This window comes from Mycetomoellerius zeteki, unplaced genomic scaffold (genome assembly GCF_001594055.1).
Source record: "Mycetomoellerius zeteki isolate Tzet28-1 unplaced genomic scaffold, Tzet1.0 scaffold78, whole genome shotgun sequence".
Lineage (NCBI taxonomy): Eukaryota > Metazoa > Arthropoda > Insecta > Hymenoptera > Formicidae > Mycetomoellerius > Mycetomoellerius zeteki.
In genome coordinates, this window is record NW_017257808.1 from 182,611 (window position 1) to 202,681 (window position 20,071).

The window sequence follows — 20,071 nt, forward strand, 5'->3', positions numbered from 1 at the left end:
AAATTTAAGAAGGTGAATATCTTTCGAATTTAAATGGATCAGATATGCTATCTGGATTCGTCTCTTGTACGTTTAATATGTTCAAATGAATGGATGTCTAGACATTTTAACACAGTTTTGAATAAAGTAGGTACAAGAGTCGTTTGAAAAGTTTTGAGCCTCAACATGAAGATGGTATTACTCGTCAAAACCATTCTGGTACTACAATCGTACATGCTTTGAAAGATACCTGTGAAAATTATAGCCATTATGGACGCTCAGTTGTCGTTTGACAGTCATTTGTGCCATTTGATGATTTTGTAAAAATGGAAAAAATCGAATATATAATATTTCCAAGCCATTTCCAAGGCTCTGTTGGAGCGGTTTAGGCGAAACGAATCGGATTTTTTGCGTCGATTAATAACTGTTGATGAAACTTGGATTCACTACTTCACTCCTGAGACAAAGGAACAGTCAAAACAGTGGATTACATCCGTAGAAGCCTATTTTGCAGAGCAAGACGCCAATTATTATTTGAATGGGTTAAAGAGAGCATCGCTGGGAAAAGTGTATCGACTTAAAAAGAGACTATGTTGAAAAATTAAACTGAATTTTTGACCGAAAAAATACTTGTTTCTATGTTAGGCTCAAAACTTGTCAAATGACCCTCGTATGTGTGTCATTTCAATATGAAATATATACTCACCTATAAAAAATATGAGCCACTATTGATACGTATTTAGTGACCGTATTTTTTACGGGTGAGTTTATCTTCATAAAAATTGATAAAAGGTAAACAACGGAATTAATCCGTCGTTACACTTTTATTACTGTTCTTTGTAGCGGAGTGCATTTTACGAAGTTTTTTTCATTTTAAAAATTTTGAAGTAATAAAAGAAGGTAACATATGGGGCGGACCGCAAAACTGGAGATAACCACAAAAAAGTTAGTATTCCTTCATTTTGTTCTTTTATTGTATCGGTTTCTCGGACTCATTTTTTCTGATTCCCAGGTACGTTTCCGAGAAGCTGCAATTTTACTGCCTATGTATACGTACATAAGAATAGAACCAAAATATTTCTGTTATGTGCAATACAAAATAGAAGAAATAAAATTCAAGGTCTTAAAAGAAGAGAAAGTTTCTTTTGAACTTCCCGGCTTGTAGTTTTCCAATACTTTTGCTCTCTTCCTTTTAATTTAACAGAATATATCCATGCAAAGATTGTTTGTCCCTTTTTTCTTTTTTAAGTACCATAAAATATATGAATTGTTTTTTAAAATCCTTATTTTCCGCATGAAATGCATTTTGCAGAAGTATCTAAGAAAATAAGAATTTTTAAATAAGGATTTTCCAAATGTTATCAACTTAATATTTAATCGTGTAATTATTTGCTTAAAAACGGAAGTTGTAAAATTATGTTATAAAATGATAAAATAAATATTTAATATCTAGCTCGTCGCTCATGTTTCCTTTCGAGCAACCTTCGCATGAATATCTAAGCATGACGAAAGAGAAATTTCACGCTTGTCTCCGGATCGAGATGAGCGAATCTCCGCCTCTTCCCGCGCACTATTGGTCCAGCAGCCTCCGCCAATCGCAGCATCCTTCTGTATCCACGAAGGGAGGAAGTGCACGCACGATGCACACGGGCGCACACGCGCGCACGTGCGTGCGTATGACATATTGTTAGCTGCGTATATAGGTACGCTCGGGCAAGAAGGGCAAGGGAACATGGCTCGACATAGATTCGTTTTCCTACGTCCGTCGTTTCGAGAGATTAGCTCTTCCATTTTTTACTTTCAGAGATGTATACATGTGTACGTAGTACACATGCGTGCACGTGTGTATCTAACACCCAAATCTTGTCGTAACTGTAATTTGCAATTCTACTCGCGCAGGTTTTAGGGAATCTAAAATAAATGTAGATTTATTCTTCAGAAACTTTATATACATTTCAAGGATACGTAATTAAATTTGTGGTCGCATCTTGTATATACATCGTTGACTGCGAAATTTTGATTAAGCACACATTTAAATTTTATAAACTATAATATACGGACAGAAACATTTTAACTAGACATATACAATAGTAAATACACTTGCAAACCTTGATCACTATATTGATCTATTAATCATCTATTAATCTATCTATTTTTAAATTATAATAAAAGCTAACTTTATAATTTTATAAAAATTTTACAATTCCTTCCACCTTGTATGTAGATATTAGTTAGAGATATTCATATAAAAAGAATAATTATGCTGAAACATCTAAAAATTTAATTAGATACAGATCTGAAAATAATTTTCATCAAAGATCATCAAAATAATTACGGAGGAATCTTAAACATAATGAGCAATGCTGTAAAAAGTTTCGATATTTTAGCAATAAATTTGAGTATCCAACATAATTATTTTTATAGTCCAACAAAATTATTTTTAGATATATCTAGCTAAATTTTTAGATACTTCAACAAAACTGCCTTTTCCGTGCAAATATTATTAATTGCGTTCAAATTTCTATCTATAAAATCTACTCACTTTAAACTTTATATAATTATTTTTTTTTATAATTATGAATTCAAAAATCTTTTTCAATTTTCTGGACATTATTTATGTTTCTATCTATGCGAAAATCTCATTTTAAAAAATAAAATTTTAAATTAAAAAATCATTCAATTTTTTGGACACCATTAATTAAGGCAACGATAAATATACTCGCGATAAAAGCCGCACGTTTCTCGCGCGTCGAGGAACGACGAAGATCAATATCGCGGACGTTTCCGCGTTGCCAGAGAAACTTGAATACTCGCGCTATATACTGCAAACACCCGAGCTATCAAGCACGCAGGATGTCGAATCGAGGAAGGATACAAAGCGAGAACGAGCTTTCCTGGCAACGAAGGGCGTACGAGCGTCACCGTTCTAGGGTGAGCACTCATGAATTATAAACGTTACTCTTGATCCAACTCTGTTTAATATTTTATCGGTCAATGTTTCTTTCATCGGAATCTCTCTTGACGAAAGCTCCGAGGATCTAACGAAAATCTCAGTGCTAAAGATATTTTCGTAAAGGCAATTTTCGAATAAAAAGCGATAAAATAAATAATATAATCGCGCGAGATTACATTATTTACAAAAGCTCTTTATAAAAATCGTTTGTATGTCAAATATAATTATACGCATTACATTCGTGTAATTTTTATGTTAAGTTTAAAAGTTCTTAAGGAATTACGCTGTATATTAATATTTAAAGGGCGGAGATGTATTTTTAAAATCTCTTATTGAGAGCTTTTTTTTTAAAAGATTTATTATAGTTCATTATTTCATTGTTTTCTTTGCAAATAACACTGTTTTAGTATCATTATAGTAGTTTTTCTGTGAAGGTTAAAAGAAAGGTTAAAACAAAGACATTCCAAAGAACACACCAAGTCAAAGAAAAGTCAAAATGACTTTATTTTGACGTCATAAAGGCCAGAATGATAATATAATTTTTTATTACAAAATTTGACTGTTTATTGACGTTAAGAATCAAAATAAAGTCATTTTAATTTTTTGTTGACTTTTGTGTATTTTTTGAGATAGGATATGAACTGCGCCATCCGTGTATAAAAATCCAACCAAGTAACTTCTATCTTTTTTTATTCAACAATCACAATATCTTAGAAAGAGAGGTTGTTTTTAGGAATTTGACTCTCTTTCTCTCTCTTTTTTTTACCACAATTGATATACTTTGTTAGATATTGACGGCACAGTCCATGCTTATGCCTTTGATTTAAAAGGAAATTAAAAGACATACGTGGAGGGTTCAAGTCAAACCGGGACTTTAATTCTCATGAACATAAAAAAGTCCCGGTTTGACTTGAACTACTCATGTATTAACGGGAATCTTCAAGATTTACTGACAGTTAAACCTTTTTTTTCTCTTGATTCTAACTTCCATGCTGTGATATTGTCAGAGAATTTATGATTGCAACTCGTATTCGTGTTATGCTTTGCAGGTAAAAACAGCTAGACCGACGGTAGATGTGAATCCACCGGAGGGCAGACCTCATGTCTCGTTCAACGCGAAGAGATTGCAACTGGAACGTGAACGGCAGGCGCGGATTCTCAGGGAGAATTTCATCCTGCTGAACTCCGCGAGATCATGCATCGAAAACGACGGGTCGCAGAGGATACTCAAAGAGTCCAATGGCAGGAATCTAGATGCGTCAGGGTTCGTTAAGGAGATCTCGACAGAATGCTCATTTGCCATTGCATATATAAGCACGTATATTTTTCGTGCAACATGAAGAGTAACAATTCTAATGAACAATCAATCTCTAACGAACCTTTTTCTATCTTGATACATCCCTGTATCTCTGCCACTGTGGATTTCTAATAAATGCTTTCATAATATTTCCAAAACTGCATTTTCGCTCTTTCTTACGTCTCGAAATCGCGAAGATCAAAGTATATTATCATAATTCGTTAAACCGCGAATTTGAATTATTAATGTAGGTCTCATTACAATTTACACATCTTTTTATCAGATTTGATAAAGATTAATGTTTTTTTTTTAAGAAAAAAACTGGTTTTTTCTTAAAAATTAAAATATACTGGTGTTTCTTCTTAAATATGTTTTTAATACTTTAAATATGCTTTAAATAATACTATAAAAAAACATATTTAAAACATATTAAAAACATCAATTTAGCATGTTTTAAATTGTTTAAAACACGTTTAAAACATGTTTTTACCAATCCTGCTTTTTATTCTTCTGAAGATAAATTATGCAATATTTTTTAAAACATTTTGCAATATAATATTTAATTTGTATCGTGCACTGATATATTTCGTTTAAATGATTTAATAGATATTTTAATGGCCATTTACTATAAAGCTGACATTGTTAAAAATAACGTTGAGACCAATTTGTCTCTCTTTTGTTTTGAAATTCTAATCGATATACTATATGGATTATTTGATATATCGCCATTAATACATCAAGGAGAGAGGCTAGAGTTTCGCAAATGATATTGTATTATTTTTCAACGGTAAAGTAAGCATTTCTTGCATTATATATGCATATTATAAATTTACAGATATATTTCTAGCTATTGGAAAATTTTACTCGTAATATAACAGCTAATCTATATCGATATAAACTTGATAATTAGGATAAATACGAATAATTCAGCTAGTTCAATAATCTTCATAATATTGAATTCTTCATTTATATATATATTTTTTTTTTATTTTATATATCATATATACACACACACTAATGATTAAATGTTATTCTATAAAACTTTTGAGAGTAAAATCTCTTAAAAATGGAACAAAAATTATTTTTTTTTTTTTTTTGAAGATTGACTCAATTTTCACTCTTCAAAATAAGATTCCACTCCAAAGAATTTAAAGAGTAAAATTTCTATTATAATGCTACAAATGATAGTTCTAATAAATCCAATATATCATCATTGTTCGAGTTATTATTATATAAAATCATTATTATGCGTGCATTCTTATTCCTCAATTTGATTAAGAACAAATGGAAGACGAAAGCTACGATGAGGAGGAAGCCGAAGAGAAGCTTGCTGAAGAGGAAGATTACGGTGAAGAGGATCAACCTGAATACGAATCAACGATTTCATTGGACGAGGCTGAGCATGATACACGCGTGTTGACACACGCCGAGGCCGGTGAGTGCCTTCACAATTTAGGAAAATGCATCACGCGGTACGAGTACGCCTATCTCAACCTGGACGCCTCGGATAGAGGCCTTACGGATATCAGCGTGATAGCATCCTTCAAACACGTTCGTTATGTGAACGTATCGGGAAACAGATTGATATCAAAAGCACTATGTGCACTCGAGACGATACCATATCTGCAGACACTGCGAGCGGACCGTAATCGTCTGACCAGTACGGAGTTAAAGCCGATGCCCTATCTACAGGTGACCCCATTACCCTTTGACTCTCGTTCAATGGGATTTAAATTCATCGAGAAATCCCGCATGTAACAACAAATACATACTAATAATATCCATTTCTATCAATGTAATTTAATTTTAATCTTAGTTCAACTTATACTCTTCATCTTTTTCTGATATTTTTATCGTTAGAACTATACAGAAAAAAGACTATTCTTAAATCAACCATATAATATGCTCATATATAAGCAAAATATTGTAATTTTGCTTCTAAGATTGTAGTCTTGATTTGATTGAATTTGTATTAATGCAAGATTTTTGATTAAGCAAGTCTTGAATTAAATCCTAGATAGCACACAATATTTATAAAATATTTACAAAATATTTATAAATATTTATAAGATTTATTTTAAATATTTTGTAAATATATTTTTATATAGAAATATTTTCTTATTTTATCATAAATATTACATAAAATATTTAATGTATATTTTAATAATATTTCGAATAAAACTTTATATAAAATATATACGAAATATTTATATAACGTTTAAAAAAATGAATTTTAATAAATATTTATCATAAATATTAGTAGGTAATATTCTGTGCTGTCTGGAGTGCAATGTAATATTTGCACTCAACATAAATTCAATCAAATCGAGACTAAAATCTTTGAAGCAAGATTTTATATATACGAGCATATTATATTATAGTTAATTTAAAAATAGTTTTTTTTCTATAAGAAAAGGATAAAAGGTAAGTTAAATAGAGATTAAATAATATTTACTAAGATTAGAATTACTTTGGGGGAAATATTATTGTTTCAATTTTATTGTACTGCAAGGCTCAAAGTAATCGATGCATAGTTATACCTAGATAAATTTATTTAAAATACATATAGATTTATTATTTCAACATCTAATAGCTGACTTTGGCTGTAAAGGCCATGGCACACACATTCCGTAACAGTAACCATAAAACGTACCGTAAGAATCAGCCAATTAGAATTAATAGTTCAAAAAAATTCTCTACTGTGATTGGCTGATTCTTACGGTACGTCTTATGGTTACGGAAGGTGTGTGCCATGGCCTTAATAGACGTTTCTCTTAAGCCTACGGCACATGATACATGTTTTCTTGCCGGATTACTTGCGTTTTATAGTAAATTATTATACTATAGAAATTCTGCGTTCTGATGTAATTGGAGTAATTTACTAAAACGCAAGCAATCCAGCAGGAAAAAAAGCATCGTGTGCCGTAGGCTTTATTTAATGGTTGGAGACTAAATATTTTGTTAAATAAATATTTTCATATAAATTTACATTAATTTTATAATTGGACATAAGATGGTTTCAAAAATGTAGGGGCTCGCTCTAAATTGGAATAAACTGACAGACACGTCTGGCATCCATCATAAATCGCTTGAGCGCCTGGAGTTGAACCATAACGATATTCGTACAGTGAATGTGGATCCTCAGATCCTTGTGAACTTGAGAACTTTGGAACTGCGCGGCAACGCACTCGTCAGTACGGCAGGTGAGACGCGCAAAAACGAGACTATTTCTCGAGAATAACCATATTTGCCAAAGATCGTAAAAATCTGCACAAAAAGGACAATTTTGTTGAAGTGTCTAAAAATTTAGCTAAATATAGACCTGAAAATAATTTTGTTGAACCTTCAAAATAATTATTGTGGTTGTTAGAATATTAGAATCTTTTACAACATTGCTCATCATGCTTGTGTTCCTAATTATTTTGATGGTCCAACAAAATTATTTGCAGATCTGTATCTAGCTAGATACTTCAGTAAAATTGTTCTTTTTGTTTGGGATAGAAACGTCAAATATCTTAAACGGTTAAGAACTCAATAAAGGAGGATCCTAGAGGCTAAGAACTCCGACTTTCCTCCCAGTGAGAAATAACTCATCAAATTGATATCAAATCGACATTGATAAAATAATTTCAAAGTCAATACAATGTTTATTTAACGTCTAATAATTGATAGTCATTTCTCGTTGGACTCTGAATAATGTTCGAATGCCTTACTTCTCGAAGGAATTTGCTGTCCCAGTCTAACGCGGCTCTTTCTGGCCGAGAATCAGATAGAAAAGATCGAAGACCTCGGAGCCCTTGTGAACCTGATGATGTTACACTTGCGAAGTAACAAACTCGCGAATCTAGATGGTTTCACCGAGCAATGTCGCAGCTTGAACTATGTGAATCTGCGCGACAACGAGCTTTCGAGGATTTCAGAGTTGAGAAAGCTGGATTGTCTACCAAATCTGGAAACGCTTATCGTCCTGGGGAATCTTCTTTTGAAGGAAGAGAAAGAAGAGAAGGAATATAGACGAATCATTCTGACAATGCTTCCAAAATTGAACAGAATCGATAAAGATCCTGTGCTAGATCAAGAAAGAAACGAGGCAAAGGAGTTGCTTAAAAAAATACGAAAGAGCGAATCCAAGTTTGAAGATTCGTTCGATTTGAGAGATTAAAGGTTACGCATTGAAACAGAGAGATCAGTATTTGACCGTATACCTTCATTAAGATATAATTTTATGTCTTGGTTCTAAAAAAAAAGGGTCTTTTTTTTAATTAATTATCGTCATTGTTATATATATTTATATATTTAAAATTTGTTATTAATAGTTATTATTTATTTAAAGAAATCTCTATTAATGTCCCTTCCTATTTTAATTTCATATTATTAATTTAAATTGTAATTATAAATTATAATTGTAAATTGTATTAAGCAATGTCTTCACAAGTTTTAGTATAGATAATTATAATATAAATAAAATAACTAATTTTTTCTTAATTTATAATGTTATCGAAAACAAAGTCATATTAATTTAACTCAAAGTGATTCAGTAAAACTTGATTTAACGAATTTTAAAGACATTTAGGTTTTTTTGGAATAAAACTACTGAATATTGCGATAATCTATAGTTTGAGAAATATCCAATATTTTTGGTACACTCTTTATAATCCGTAATTCTACCAACTCGCGCCATCTCATGATAATAATATGTAGTATCGACGCATTTTCGAGGTTCAGCCTGACTTATCGATCCTATTTAAATTACATTGGGTCGATAAATCAGATTGTTTAATCTAGCGAATAAATGCGTCGTTGATGACTTATATAATTAACATATCAATTATTTATATAATAATTATTATTGTATAATAATAATTATTATATAATATAATGCCAAATCTAATTACATTAAATTATATTAATAACAAATATTAAATAATTAAAACGTTCACCAAAAAAAGCAACTTTGCAACTATTGTAAAATTTTTTAATATATGATTGATTTATTGATTTATAAATTTAGATCCAGTGAAGAGTTTTAGGACGAGCCTTGCAATCATATTAAAGAATTTTACAACAGTTACAGAGCTGCTTTTTCTGAACATAGCCAATCGTTCAGGCCGATTGTGATGAGCCATTTCATCATTACGCGCATTCGCGATTTCCTAGACTGCCTATTTATCATAATTTATTCCAATAAATTATCCGATAAAACAAATGGTCAATGATGCCCAAAATATTTCATATAATCATTACTTATCTATTCTATGTGACGACTAAATAAAATCAGAATAATCAGTTATTTTCAATTTCCCGTTTCGATTCGAACATGGCTGATCGATCCGAAAGTCTCGTCCAAAGTGATCGCCGCGAACATAATCGCGATGAAATCGCGAATGCGAAACGAAGAATGGCGAATCATATCCAGCGCTAATACTAACGTCGACGTCGTTCGTCGAGCAACAATAATAAATGTATAAATGTACCTCTCGACGACAATTTTCTCCTCATTTCCGGACCCGGCAAATTCCCGCATTTTCACAAACGACGCGCGCGATAAGAACTGAACGGTGACGTATTCGAGTGCAGTGCGCAGTCACGTGATACGCGTCAGCGATAATCGAATCTCGAAGAATCACGTGATCCAAAACGATCTCGCATTTCGCCTTCGGCCACCTTCGGACGCCTTCGGTCGCTTTGACGCAACGTTTTCCGTTCTCGCGCTTCGCGGTGGTGGTACCGGCATATCGTTTAGGTTATCAGATCGAACGTTTGCATTTTGCACTTTCATTCGCCTTCCACGCACCGATTCGAACACCACACATTGAAACACCATGTCCGACAAGCCCCCGTATAAAGTCGGTAAGTGCCAAACGTCACGAACGAATGAATTACGGCGTATTTCGAAATAAAGCGAACGCGGAGCGCACGTGCTCGCACCCGTTATGCAGCAACGTGAAGTACTCGCCGCTCCGATCGCAATCGGTAATGGCACGAGCGAGCGCGCGAAATTATTTTAATATCGCGTTGGATATTAAATTATTAGTTACGCAAGCGAGTCAAGGATGATTATAATGTTATGAATTACATGGCTGTTAAAAATGTTAAAACTTTAAATTTAATATACTTTTAGTCTTCGGATAATCTTCGGTTTACTAATCGAAATTACAAACGACGTTCCTCGTTAAAATGTTAATGATAGTGGCTGCGGTTCACTTGACGCTACAAACGCTTCGAAGCGTTTGAGCGACCAATCAGAACAAAGAATTTTACGAACTGACTAATCAAAGAATACTTCGAAGCGTTTGTAGGGTCAAGTGGACCGCAGCCAGTGACGTATAATGGAATATAAAAATATTTTTAGAACGTTGGTACGGTAGTATTAACAAATGAGAAATCGGAATTACACCCAATGTTATTAAAATTTTTATAGCGATGATGTAAACTTTCATAATGTATATTTTGCAATACGTATTTTTTGTAACAATGCATTTTTCTTTTTGATATTTCTTACCTTTACTTTTTGATAATCAAGTAACTGGAAAAAATATATAAGTTTATTATATTTAACACAAAATATGTATTAGTATATTTTTATATATAATATAAACAAACAACTTTCCTGTAGCAAACAAGTAGTTTTTGCAGGGGAGAGCAGATTGAAGTTATATAAGTAACCGCAAAAATTATTTATCAAATGTAATTTTACTACAGAAAAAAATTGTTCGTTTTAGCACAAAAAACAACTTTTTCCTTTGTGGAAAATTGTGTCCACTAAATAGTTTTTACAGGTTGAATTTTAACAAATAAACGCAAAAATTATTTATCGAGTGCAATTTTGTTAAAGGAAAAAGTTATTTGTTTTAGCATAAAGTATCACGTCTTGTACTCCGTATGCGGGAATTTAGAGACACCCTGTATATATATTGTACTTTATTATATTTGGTATTATATATAATTTATATATAGTGTATCTAAAATAACGTACACTAATCATACAGTGCTATTCCTAATAAATGATTTTCGTCTGTTGCAGTTTTCCTGTAAAGTTGATAGTATTTGAATAAAAAATTATTGAAAACCAATATTCAGCGATTTTTAGTAATTAATATCTTGTTAACTATTGCGAAAATTGTAAAATGGTAGGGGACTTTTCGACTCAGTTTTTTATTAGGAATAGCACTGTATGATTAGTGTACGTTATTTTAGATACACCCTGTATATAAAATCAAATTCATAAATTATACATATTTACATTTTTAGATATATATAATTATATGAAGCTTCTTAGTTTTGACGATCATGATTTTTCTGACTTAATTGGAATAAATTCCTTGACAGCCGATCTCTCCCTGGCGGAATGGGGTCGTAAAGAGATCACCCTGGCGGAGAATGAGATGCCGGGGCTTATGTCGATTAGAAAGAAATATGGACCATCCAAGGTGTTGAAGGGTGCTCGGATCGCCGGTTGTCTTCACATGACCGTGCAAACTGCGGTGCTAATTGAGACGCTGGTGGAACTTGGCGCAGAAGTAAGCATTAGCAATTCTCAAGCTGTGATCAGACTAAAAATTAAGATTGAGATTGGATTGGAATTTAATCAGTCAGAAGAAAGAAAACCAATCTTAAGTTTAATAAACTTTGCGTGGTTTGATTGGTTAAATTTCAATCTATTCTCAATCTCAGTCTCTAGACTGATCACGATTTTAAGGTCATTACATGTAAAAAAATTTAGTCTATTTGTTTAATCAGTTAAATTATAAACCATATTAGCATCTTCAGATGTTTTAAGTCTTGAAATACGAACAGACTATGAATACCGATCTTAGTTATGAATAACAAAAATGCCAATGGAATTTTACGCAGTTATTTATTCATTGACAAGAAAAATGCAAAGATAAATCCATAATGTATACATGAATGATATTATTGTTTATCTTTTCAAATCTTCTGTAAATTTGAATATATCACATTCAGTCGAAAACATTTTTTTCTTGACATACGTGCTATTCTAATTATAGTAAACTCTCATTGTAATATTCGTGAATAAATATAAGAAAAGACCTCTTCTTTCCATTTCAAAGAATTTCTCATTGAACTTAAACATACAGAAACCTTTGATAAGGATCTATATATTTTGTGAATTAATTTTTTATATCGAAAGTATTTTTTCTGAATTAATATCTAGTTCTAATCGTAAAAATTATTTATTTAAAAAATTAGGATCATGTAAATTATTTTTGCTGTCGAAAAGAACAGCGATTTTTTTTAAACTTCCACGAATTTAATGTGTATAACATGCACATTAAAATGGAAAGAATCTTATCAATCTTAAAAATTCGAATATAAAAATGCCTAATTTCATTTAGAAATCCTATAATATTTGAATCGAATATTAATTCATTTTTGTATTGCAGATACAATGGTCATCTTGTAATATATTTAGCACACAAGACCATGCAGCAGCGGCGATAGCGAAGACTGGAGTGCCGGTATATGCATGGAAGGGAGAAACCGAGGAAGAGTATATCTGGTGCATTGAGCAAACTCTCGTGTTCCGGGATGACAAACCGTTTAACTTAATCCTCGATGATGGCGGCGATCTGACCAATCTCGTACACACAAAGTATCCACAATATCTCAAGGAATGTCGCGGCTTGTCCGAGGAGACCACTACTGGTGTACACAATCTCTATCGCATGGTGAAGGAAGGTACACTCAAAGTGCCGGCGATTAATGTCAACGATTCCGTCACCAAGGTTTGTATATTCCCACGAAAGTAAAATCACATGTTAACAAGTTTATGAAAATATGGATAAACTATCAATGTGGAATTGGCGCTTAGGCCCAGTCAGTTTCACAACTCACAGTTAACTTTTAACCGATTCAACTTATTCATTGTTTCTTTCCAATTTTAAAATTGGAAAGAGAAACAAGTTGAACCTCGGTTAAGAGTTAACTGTGAGTTGTGAAACTGAGTCTTAGAATGTATCAATAATTTAGAAAAAAATATCATTAATTGCATTATTTGCACGATTTAGGATAAATATGAAATTATGAGCAGATAACGACGCAATGACGAAACTGATAAATGGATGATAAGTCATTTGTAAATGTGTTAATTCTTGCAGAAATCATGACGCAATGCATGACTGCGCAATGCTCATTCAAAGATAAACACTTATGTTTCACATAGTTACACTTCGCAATGTTTTTCAAAATAAAAATAAAGAATTATAAAATAGGAAATTAAAATAAAGGATTAAATTCACAAAAATCTATTAATATCTAAGTAGCAGGGTTGGGTAAGTTAACTTTTTTTTTGACTAAGTTAAATTAAAGTTAACAGCCTTGAAAATTTAACTTAATTAAAATACAAGTTAATCCATAATGAAATTAATTGAATTAAAAGTTAAGTTAATAAGTAATTGAAAAGTTAAAAGATAAATTTGGTCCGAACAAACAACCAAAAAAAAAAGAAAAAGAAATAGTTTGACCATTTTAGTCAAATAGTTTGACATAATTTTTCGTATTTTTCCTTTCTCACAGCATATTTATTAAAGAATCTGGTTATTTTTGTTCACAAGTAATGATTATACAATATAAAATTACTAAATTATATACTCATTATCCTCTCGTATTGTGTCTGTGGATTAACTTAAAAGAAATCAAATTAAAAGTTAATAGTTACCGATAAAATATAATTAAATTAAAAAGAATTTAAAAAGAATGAAAGAGTTTAAAATGTAACTAAGTTAAGTTAAAATTAATTAACTTTTTAACTTTTTAACTTAACTGTTATCTTTTTAATTTAGTACTACCTAACCCTGCTAAGTAGTAATAATGAAGCTAATTTGGCTCTATATTTTTACAGAGTAAATTCGACAATTTGTACGGATGCAGGGAATCGTTGATAGATGGTATCAAGAGAGCAACCGATATAATGATTGCCGGTAAAGTATGCGTAGTAGCTGGATATGGAGACGTGGGTAAGGGATCTGCGCAAAGTCTTAGAGCTCTCGGAGGTCGCGTTATCATCACAGAGATCGATCCCATCAACGCGCTTCAAGCGGCCATGGCAGGATACGAGGTACATTAAAAAGCCGATCGATTATAAAATTGTCAAATTATCATCTCGATTACTGATTGCACGTCATTGTACCTCATTATATTGCAAATTAGGATTAATAAGTGGATCGTCATCGCGGATTGTCAGATCTTAGGGCAAATAATAAATATCTGTAATCCGCAGGTAACAACGATGGATGAGGCGAGCATGAAGGGCCAGATATACGTAACTACTACGGGATGCAAGGATATCATTGTGGAGCGTCATTTCATGAACATGCCGAACGACGCTATCGTCTGCAACATAGGACACTTTGATTGTGAGATTGATGTCGCGTGGCTAGACAAGAACGCTGAGAAGACCAACATTAAGCCCCAAGTGGACAGATACCTATTGAAAAATGGCAGGTATGATTTCGTACACTACTGTGATTGTTAAACCGAATGAATGGATTTTTCGTTAAGTTAAATCACATTCATATTTCAGGCATATTATCCTTCTCGCGGAGGGTCGTTTGGTGAACTTGGGTTGTGCGATGGGCCACCCAAGTTTCGTCATGAGCAACTCGTTCACAAACCAGGTGCTCGCACAAATCGAACTCTGGACAAAATCAGACAAGTATTCGATTGGTGTACATATGCTACCGAAGAAGCTGGACGAGGAGGTCGCGGCGTTACATCTGAATCACTTAGGTGTGAAATTGACAACTCTCACGCCAGAACAATCTAAATATTTGGATACACCTATGGAAGGTCCTTATAAGCCCGAACATTATCGATATTAGTCACCGTTCGATAAAAATTTGTAAAAAAACATCACAGTTAAATTGTTACTGTAATTACAAAGTTGGTTTTATAAGGCATTTGAAACATTAAGTGTTTTTTTCTTTTTCTATACAGATCTTATTCGACAACCTCCAACAATAATTTGAGTGAATCTAATTAGAATCTAATTTACATCTAATAACATAATTATACGTACATAATATTACGTTTAATAACATAAAATCTTTTCATCATCTTTGATTTTTATTCATCTTTGGTCAATCAATTTTTTTAGATAGAATTATCAATAATACGTAGAATAAAATGCATTTTATTCTGTCCTCATAACAATAACTATCACAGATCATGATTATGTACATGTATGTTTCGTCTATATTACCTAAATTTAAAGAATTACCTATACTTTAAATAGCACTGAATTTTCCTGCAAGCAATGACAGCCGCAGCCTGTGGGACATACTACCTCTTTAGCAAACCATGCAGCTAAATGCTCGATATGTCCACCGTGGCCGCAAAACATGCAGGAGTTACTCGCACCTAGATTTTTGAACGAAAACAAAACTTTAATTTTATTTGAGATTAAAATACTTCCTGAGCTAGCTCTCAACTTATACAAAAGACTACGAACCTCTGACTGTAACATGGCAAACGATACATTGGAAGCTCAACCCTTTGCAATTAGCGCACTGTGGACCTGGACTAATCTTGCCGCAGATTCGACACTCGTTCTGCAACTCGACGTCCTTCTGCACGTTGTTCGAGGACGCACTCAAATGTTTCAACACATGCGCCCGAGCATCCAACAGCTCCCACCTGTGCAACGCCTCGGCATACGCCTTCTTGTAACCATCATATAAGGCCGTGTATTTCTCATCAAACAATCTGCATAAGATATTCAACATTTATATTACAGTACGAAATATACTCGCCCAAGCGTAAAAATTTCAAATGATATTAATGATAAATATTTCTAAAGAAGACGTTTAAAATCTATGATACTTTTCAAACATATTAATATCATCTTTATTCTTAGACATACTTAATGTTTTTCGCCGAGTCCCCAAAGTCTTGGATGACTTTTAAATCATCTAAAGATTCCGACCACGAGTTCGACCGATGTTGCTTCAGATTCTGAAAATTCCATCCCTCTAACGTGGTATCTGCCAGATGTATCGTGTGATAAGGCGAACCGCCAGGCTGCAGAGAAATATATTGAATAGAACAGATCCACAGTTGAAATACGTCTATATGAAATATAGCTATATACTACGAGATATACACAATACACACACAATAATTAATATTAGTATTTATATGGTAATTAGTTGTTTAGTATGAGGTATATGCATAACTTTATTATGCAAACAGCACATGTCGTTTAACTGCAATTTGCTACTTTCGCTAAAATAACGCGTTACTATACACGTTATTTTTTTCTGTTTCTTTATCAATCGCGTCCATACAAATAATAAGTAACGTAAATTTCGCGTCTAAATCCTAATTGTAATAAACAAATCCATTTGGTGGTAACACTTTCAATCCGATGCCGAGAGACGAACACAAGGTATCGATTGTACAAAACAGAGAATCCTAAAAACCAAATCCAATATTCCAAACACTTTGTTTTAACAAAACTCAGAAATCTTACCTTTAACCACCATTTTCCTACGGAAAGCCTCTATAACAAACGTAACATTGTATCGTTAGCGGTGATAGATATAATTAGAAAAAAAACTATGTGCGCCGATACAGTATATTGTTGCTTTCTAGCAACGTACGCAAGCAATCGTACACTGTGTTACACAATATTGTGTAATACAGTGTATGATTCTGTGCTTTCCAACTATGACACAAATTGATACAGCTAAAATGCTGTGTTTGTCTATATCATCGCTTTGTATCATTTTACGAATATCAAATTTTTACATTTCATTACTATTTATTTTTTAGGAGTAATACTTCGCGCGATACGAGTTTTTAAGATTATATTCAGATATATTCAGACATAGATGTACTTTTTCTTATTTCACTTTAGTAGTGAAATAAAAAAACTAAGCAACGTTTCAGCTACAAATCGACATTGTATTACTGTGTTACATAGTATATGATTATGTTCCGTTGCTAGAAAACACTCTGTGTACACCTATTGTAAAATGATGCACAAAAATTAAACTTTTAATCGTCGTACATGATTCAAAAAATTCTCTTAAAGTTAGTATCTTTACTTAATTAATTAAAGTGCAACATATTTATTAATATTGTTTATAATTGATGGATACTGTACCGCCGCCATATTCGCATCAAACAAATTACACACTTAAAAAAAATTGTTATATATAAATTCCCTCATGCATCGGCAGAAAGAGACACTGTGCTGTGCATAAAAGTTTTCATTCTTATCAAATATTGAGAAACGCCTATGCAGAGTAGAAAGCGAAAACGTGATCGGTGTAATGTACATATAATTTCTCCCATCTACTTTGCAAGACAAAGTAGTCATGTCATGAAGAGAAATTTTCAAATGATATACAACCCGCGCTTCTTGTTCTTTTGTACAAACTGCATACTTACACTAACGTTCACGGATTTACTGGTCAATCTAGTTTGCAAAGCGTCTGTGTTCTCAGATCGATAGCTAAGTGCGCAGCTCAGCATGCCGGCCATCTGAACATCAGATTGCTTAGCGTAATGTTGTATTCTAAATAAAACAAAGAAATTACATATAAAATAAAAATGACAATTGATTGATAATTAAAATAATCGGCAATCTATACGGAACGATTTAAATTAAATATTTTTTTCAAATAAATCTTTTTAAAATCTACAGATTTAAAAAAATAATATTAATTTTATTATTTTAATATTAATTTTAAAACTTCATTAAACACAGAACATATTAAATTAGTTGAAAGTTATTCCATTATTTGATTTAATATTATTTGAATCCAATATCTTCTTTTTCCAAATGTAATATTTTAATTATTATAATACATAATAACAAAATAAAATAATACTTACAAGAAATGAATTAAGTTTTGGCCCCAGGGATGTAAAGGCCATGGAGCATTGATATCAGGAGAATGATTCGATTGGTAAGAATTTTGCTCAGTATTGGATGGTGGTGGCGAAATGATTAAACCAGCTAAACACCAAGTCTGAGTTAAGTCAGACCTTTCCAACGTAGCAGCCACGTTTGCATTGTGTTGATACATGGATGAAATATCAGCGGTGTTAATTCTAAAATAAAATAATATTTATTAATTTTTAAAATGTCATGATATTTGCAACGTATATAATTGAGGCATCGGATGGCTCCTCACTTGGTCTGCGGATTCATAATCTGCGAGTTCGATTCTATCCGCGCTTCACACACACGGTTTTTCACGTTGTTGACTACTCTATTTATGTTATATTTATGTTATACTTAAGAAGCTTATTGCTCGATCTGTGTGATTAAGTTAGAAGACTTAAGGCCGTTGCGAATTATATGAAAGGAGTCTATTTGAGTATTTACTTTGAACTAAAACGATACTATAATAATTGTAAATTTTGAACAAGCAAGGTCTCTGCTCCCCGAGAAGATTCGCTAGATCTTTGATTCTTCTTTGTCGTATGATACTGTGACCCTTCGTAGTGAGTTGGAAATCCAAACAGGAGCCTTAAGAAAAAGAACGTAGTATATAATTGTCGTACTCACGTGTATTTTTCGGCAAGCTCTTTATTGACAAAGAATAATGACGAAACATCGTATATGATAACCATCGGATGACAATTCTTGAAGTACGATCGATCATGCATTCTACCTGCGCCATGCAATCCACGTCGAAGATCCTTCTGCTGATAGAATTGCAGTTACATAGATAACGTATATATGACATATGTATATTACTATTCTTATTTTTATCGTTTTAAATATTCCTTACACGATCTTGAAAGTAGTACGAGCTGATAGACATGTTATCGTTAGTTGGCACATAAGAACTTCGGTACATGTGTATGAAAGGTTCGCCGTTACCGATGCTATTGTGCAAGGCAGACAGTGCTCTGGGCGTCGCGTCTCCCGGTTTCATCGTTGATCTTCTCGCGTAGGAGGGACGGCCGAAACAAACGAGGATACCTGTTCAGAAAACGATTAGAAAAACGCAAAGTTGAAAGAAGAGCGCATACGCACCCACACAAGAAAATTTAGCACCGGACGTTCTAGGAAATGGTATATAGGAGTCCTGATAATTCGCGCAGATATTGGGGGAGCTCAAGAAATTACTGTTATCCTGCATGTGGTATAAGTGCCCGCTCTCGTCCTCGTCTTTCTTGCACATCTGTCGAACACAACACAAATCAAAATTTTTATTTGTATGCTGTATTAATCCTTAAACACTTTTTTGATATGGCATACCTGGTTTTCTTTTTATATTGATCATAACTTTTTTTTATTAATAAAGATACATATATTTATTTGGTACCATTATGTTTCTTAATGCTTGGCGTTTCAATTGAAAAAAATTTCCTACAATATGTTCATTTTTATGAAAATTTTAAGCAATTGAATGGGTTGGATATGTCATATCAAAGTGTTTCGAAGTTATTCCCATAGTTAAGAGTTAATTTGAAGAGAAGACTCTCTTACTTGTTCTAAAGTTATATTTAGTTGCCGGAGACAAGGTTCCAAACACGATCTGTTCTTTTTGACGCGATGTTGAGCAGTTTGCACGAGAACCTTCAACAGCTTGGTCATTGTCGCGTTGTCGATCGTTGTGCCGGGGCAAAACTGGAATGTCGGTTGTGCGCTGCATGGATAATTTACGGGGAAATTTACTTTTAATATCACATTATAGTTCTTTGTACACGCGGTTATCGTACAACTCCTCTCCACTACGTCCATCGCATTTACCTAAAATGAAACGCAAACGTTAATTATTTCAAATCATCTGGTATTTTATGTATCTAAAGCACACAATATTACCTCTATATTTGGTATATTCATATTTATCAAGGAAAAT

The 20,071-nt window shown here is 32.8% G+C and overlaps 4 protein-coding genes across 4 annotated transcripts in view; 3 read left to right on the forward strand and 1 right to left on the reverse strand.

Annotated features, from left to right (window-relative positions):
- Positions 1-2,832: 2,832 nt before the first annotated feature.
- On the forward strand, positions 2,833-4,205 carry LOC108729595 (uncharacterized). The gene is given in 3 exon segments (XM_018458766.1): positions 2,833-2,910; positions 3,982-4,111; positions 4,114-4,205. Coding segments are annotated over 3 exon segments (300 nt in total).
- Positions 4,206-5,513: 1,308 nt separating this feature from the next.
- Positions 5,514-8,406, forward strand: LOC108729596 (leucine-rich repeat-containing protein 23). The gene is made up of 3 exons (XM_018458767.1): positions 5,514-5,921; positions 7,261-7,432; positions 7,952-8,406. Exons 1-3 carry the CDS (start codon positions 5,514-5,516, stop codon positions 8,389-8,391), a joined length of 1,020 nt encoding a protein of 339 aa, XP_018314269.1. The 3' UTR covers positions 8,392-8,406.
- A 1,515-nt stretch (positions 8,407-9,921) lies between these two features.
- Ahcy (adenosylhomocysteinase) lies at positions 9,922-15,201 on the forward strand. The gene is made up of 6 exons (XM_018458770.1): positions 9,922-10,079; positions 11,559-11,749; positions 12,635-12,976; positions 14,092-14,307; positions 14,470-14,693; positions 14,773-15,201. The coding sequence occupies exons 1-6, from the start codon at positions 10,052-10,054 to the stop codon at positions 15,068-15,070; spliced, it is 1,299 nt and encodes a 432-aa protein (XP_018314272.1). The 5' UTR covers positions 9,922-10,051; the 3' UTR covers positions 15,071-15,201.
- A 193-nt stretch (positions 15,202-15,394) lies between these two features.
- Positions 15,395-20,071, reverse strand: part of Wdr59 (WD repeat domain 59) — an 8,109-nt gene continuing 3,432 nt past the window's right edge. Inside the window, 11 exon segments of the mRNA XM_018458769.1 lie at positions 15,395-15,608; positions 15,700-15,953; positions 16,111-16,268; positions 16,720-16,749; positions 17,643-17,769; positions 18,090-18,308; positions 18,769-18,905; positions 18,995-19,188; positions 19,243-19,390; positions 19,699-19,962; positions 20,035-20,071. The exon segment at positions 20,035-20,071 is cut by the window's right edge and continues 5 nt beyond it. Of these exon segments, the coding sequence (XP_018314271.1) occupies positions 15,469-15,608; positions 15,700-15,953; positions 16,111-16,268; positions 16,720-16,749; positions 17,643-17,769; positions 18,090-18,308; positions 18,769-18,905; positions 18,995-19,188; positions 19,243-19,390; positions 19,699-19,962; positions 20,035-20,071 (1,708 nt within the window). The 3' untranslated portion in view covers positions 15,395-15,468.

Bases quoted from the DNA above. Each gene is read 5' to 3' on its own strand.
- LOC108729596 (XM_018458767.1), top strand. From the start codon at position 5,514: ATGGAAGACGAAAGCTACGATGAGGAGGAAGCCGAAGAGAAGCTTGCT. The intron at 5,922-7,260 runs GTGACCCCATTA...TCAAAAATGTAG, and splicing joins AGCCGATGCCCTATCTACAG to GGGCTCGCTCTAAATTGGAA. The intron at 7,433-7,951 runs GTGAGACGCGCA...TACTTCTCGAAG, and splicing joins CGCACTCGTCAGTACGGCAG to GAATTTGCTGTCCCAGTCTA.
- Ahcy (XM_018458770.1), top strand. From the start codon at position 10,052: ATGTCCGACAAGCCCCCGTATAAAGTCG. The intron at 11,750-12,634 runs GTAAGCATTAGC...TTTGTATTGCAG, and splicing joins TGGTGGAACTTGGCGCAGAA to ATACAATGGTCATCTTGTAA. The intron at 14,308-14,469 runs GTACATTAAAAA...TGTAATCCGCAG, and splicing joins CGGCCATGGCAGGATACGAG to GTAACAACGATGGATGAGGC.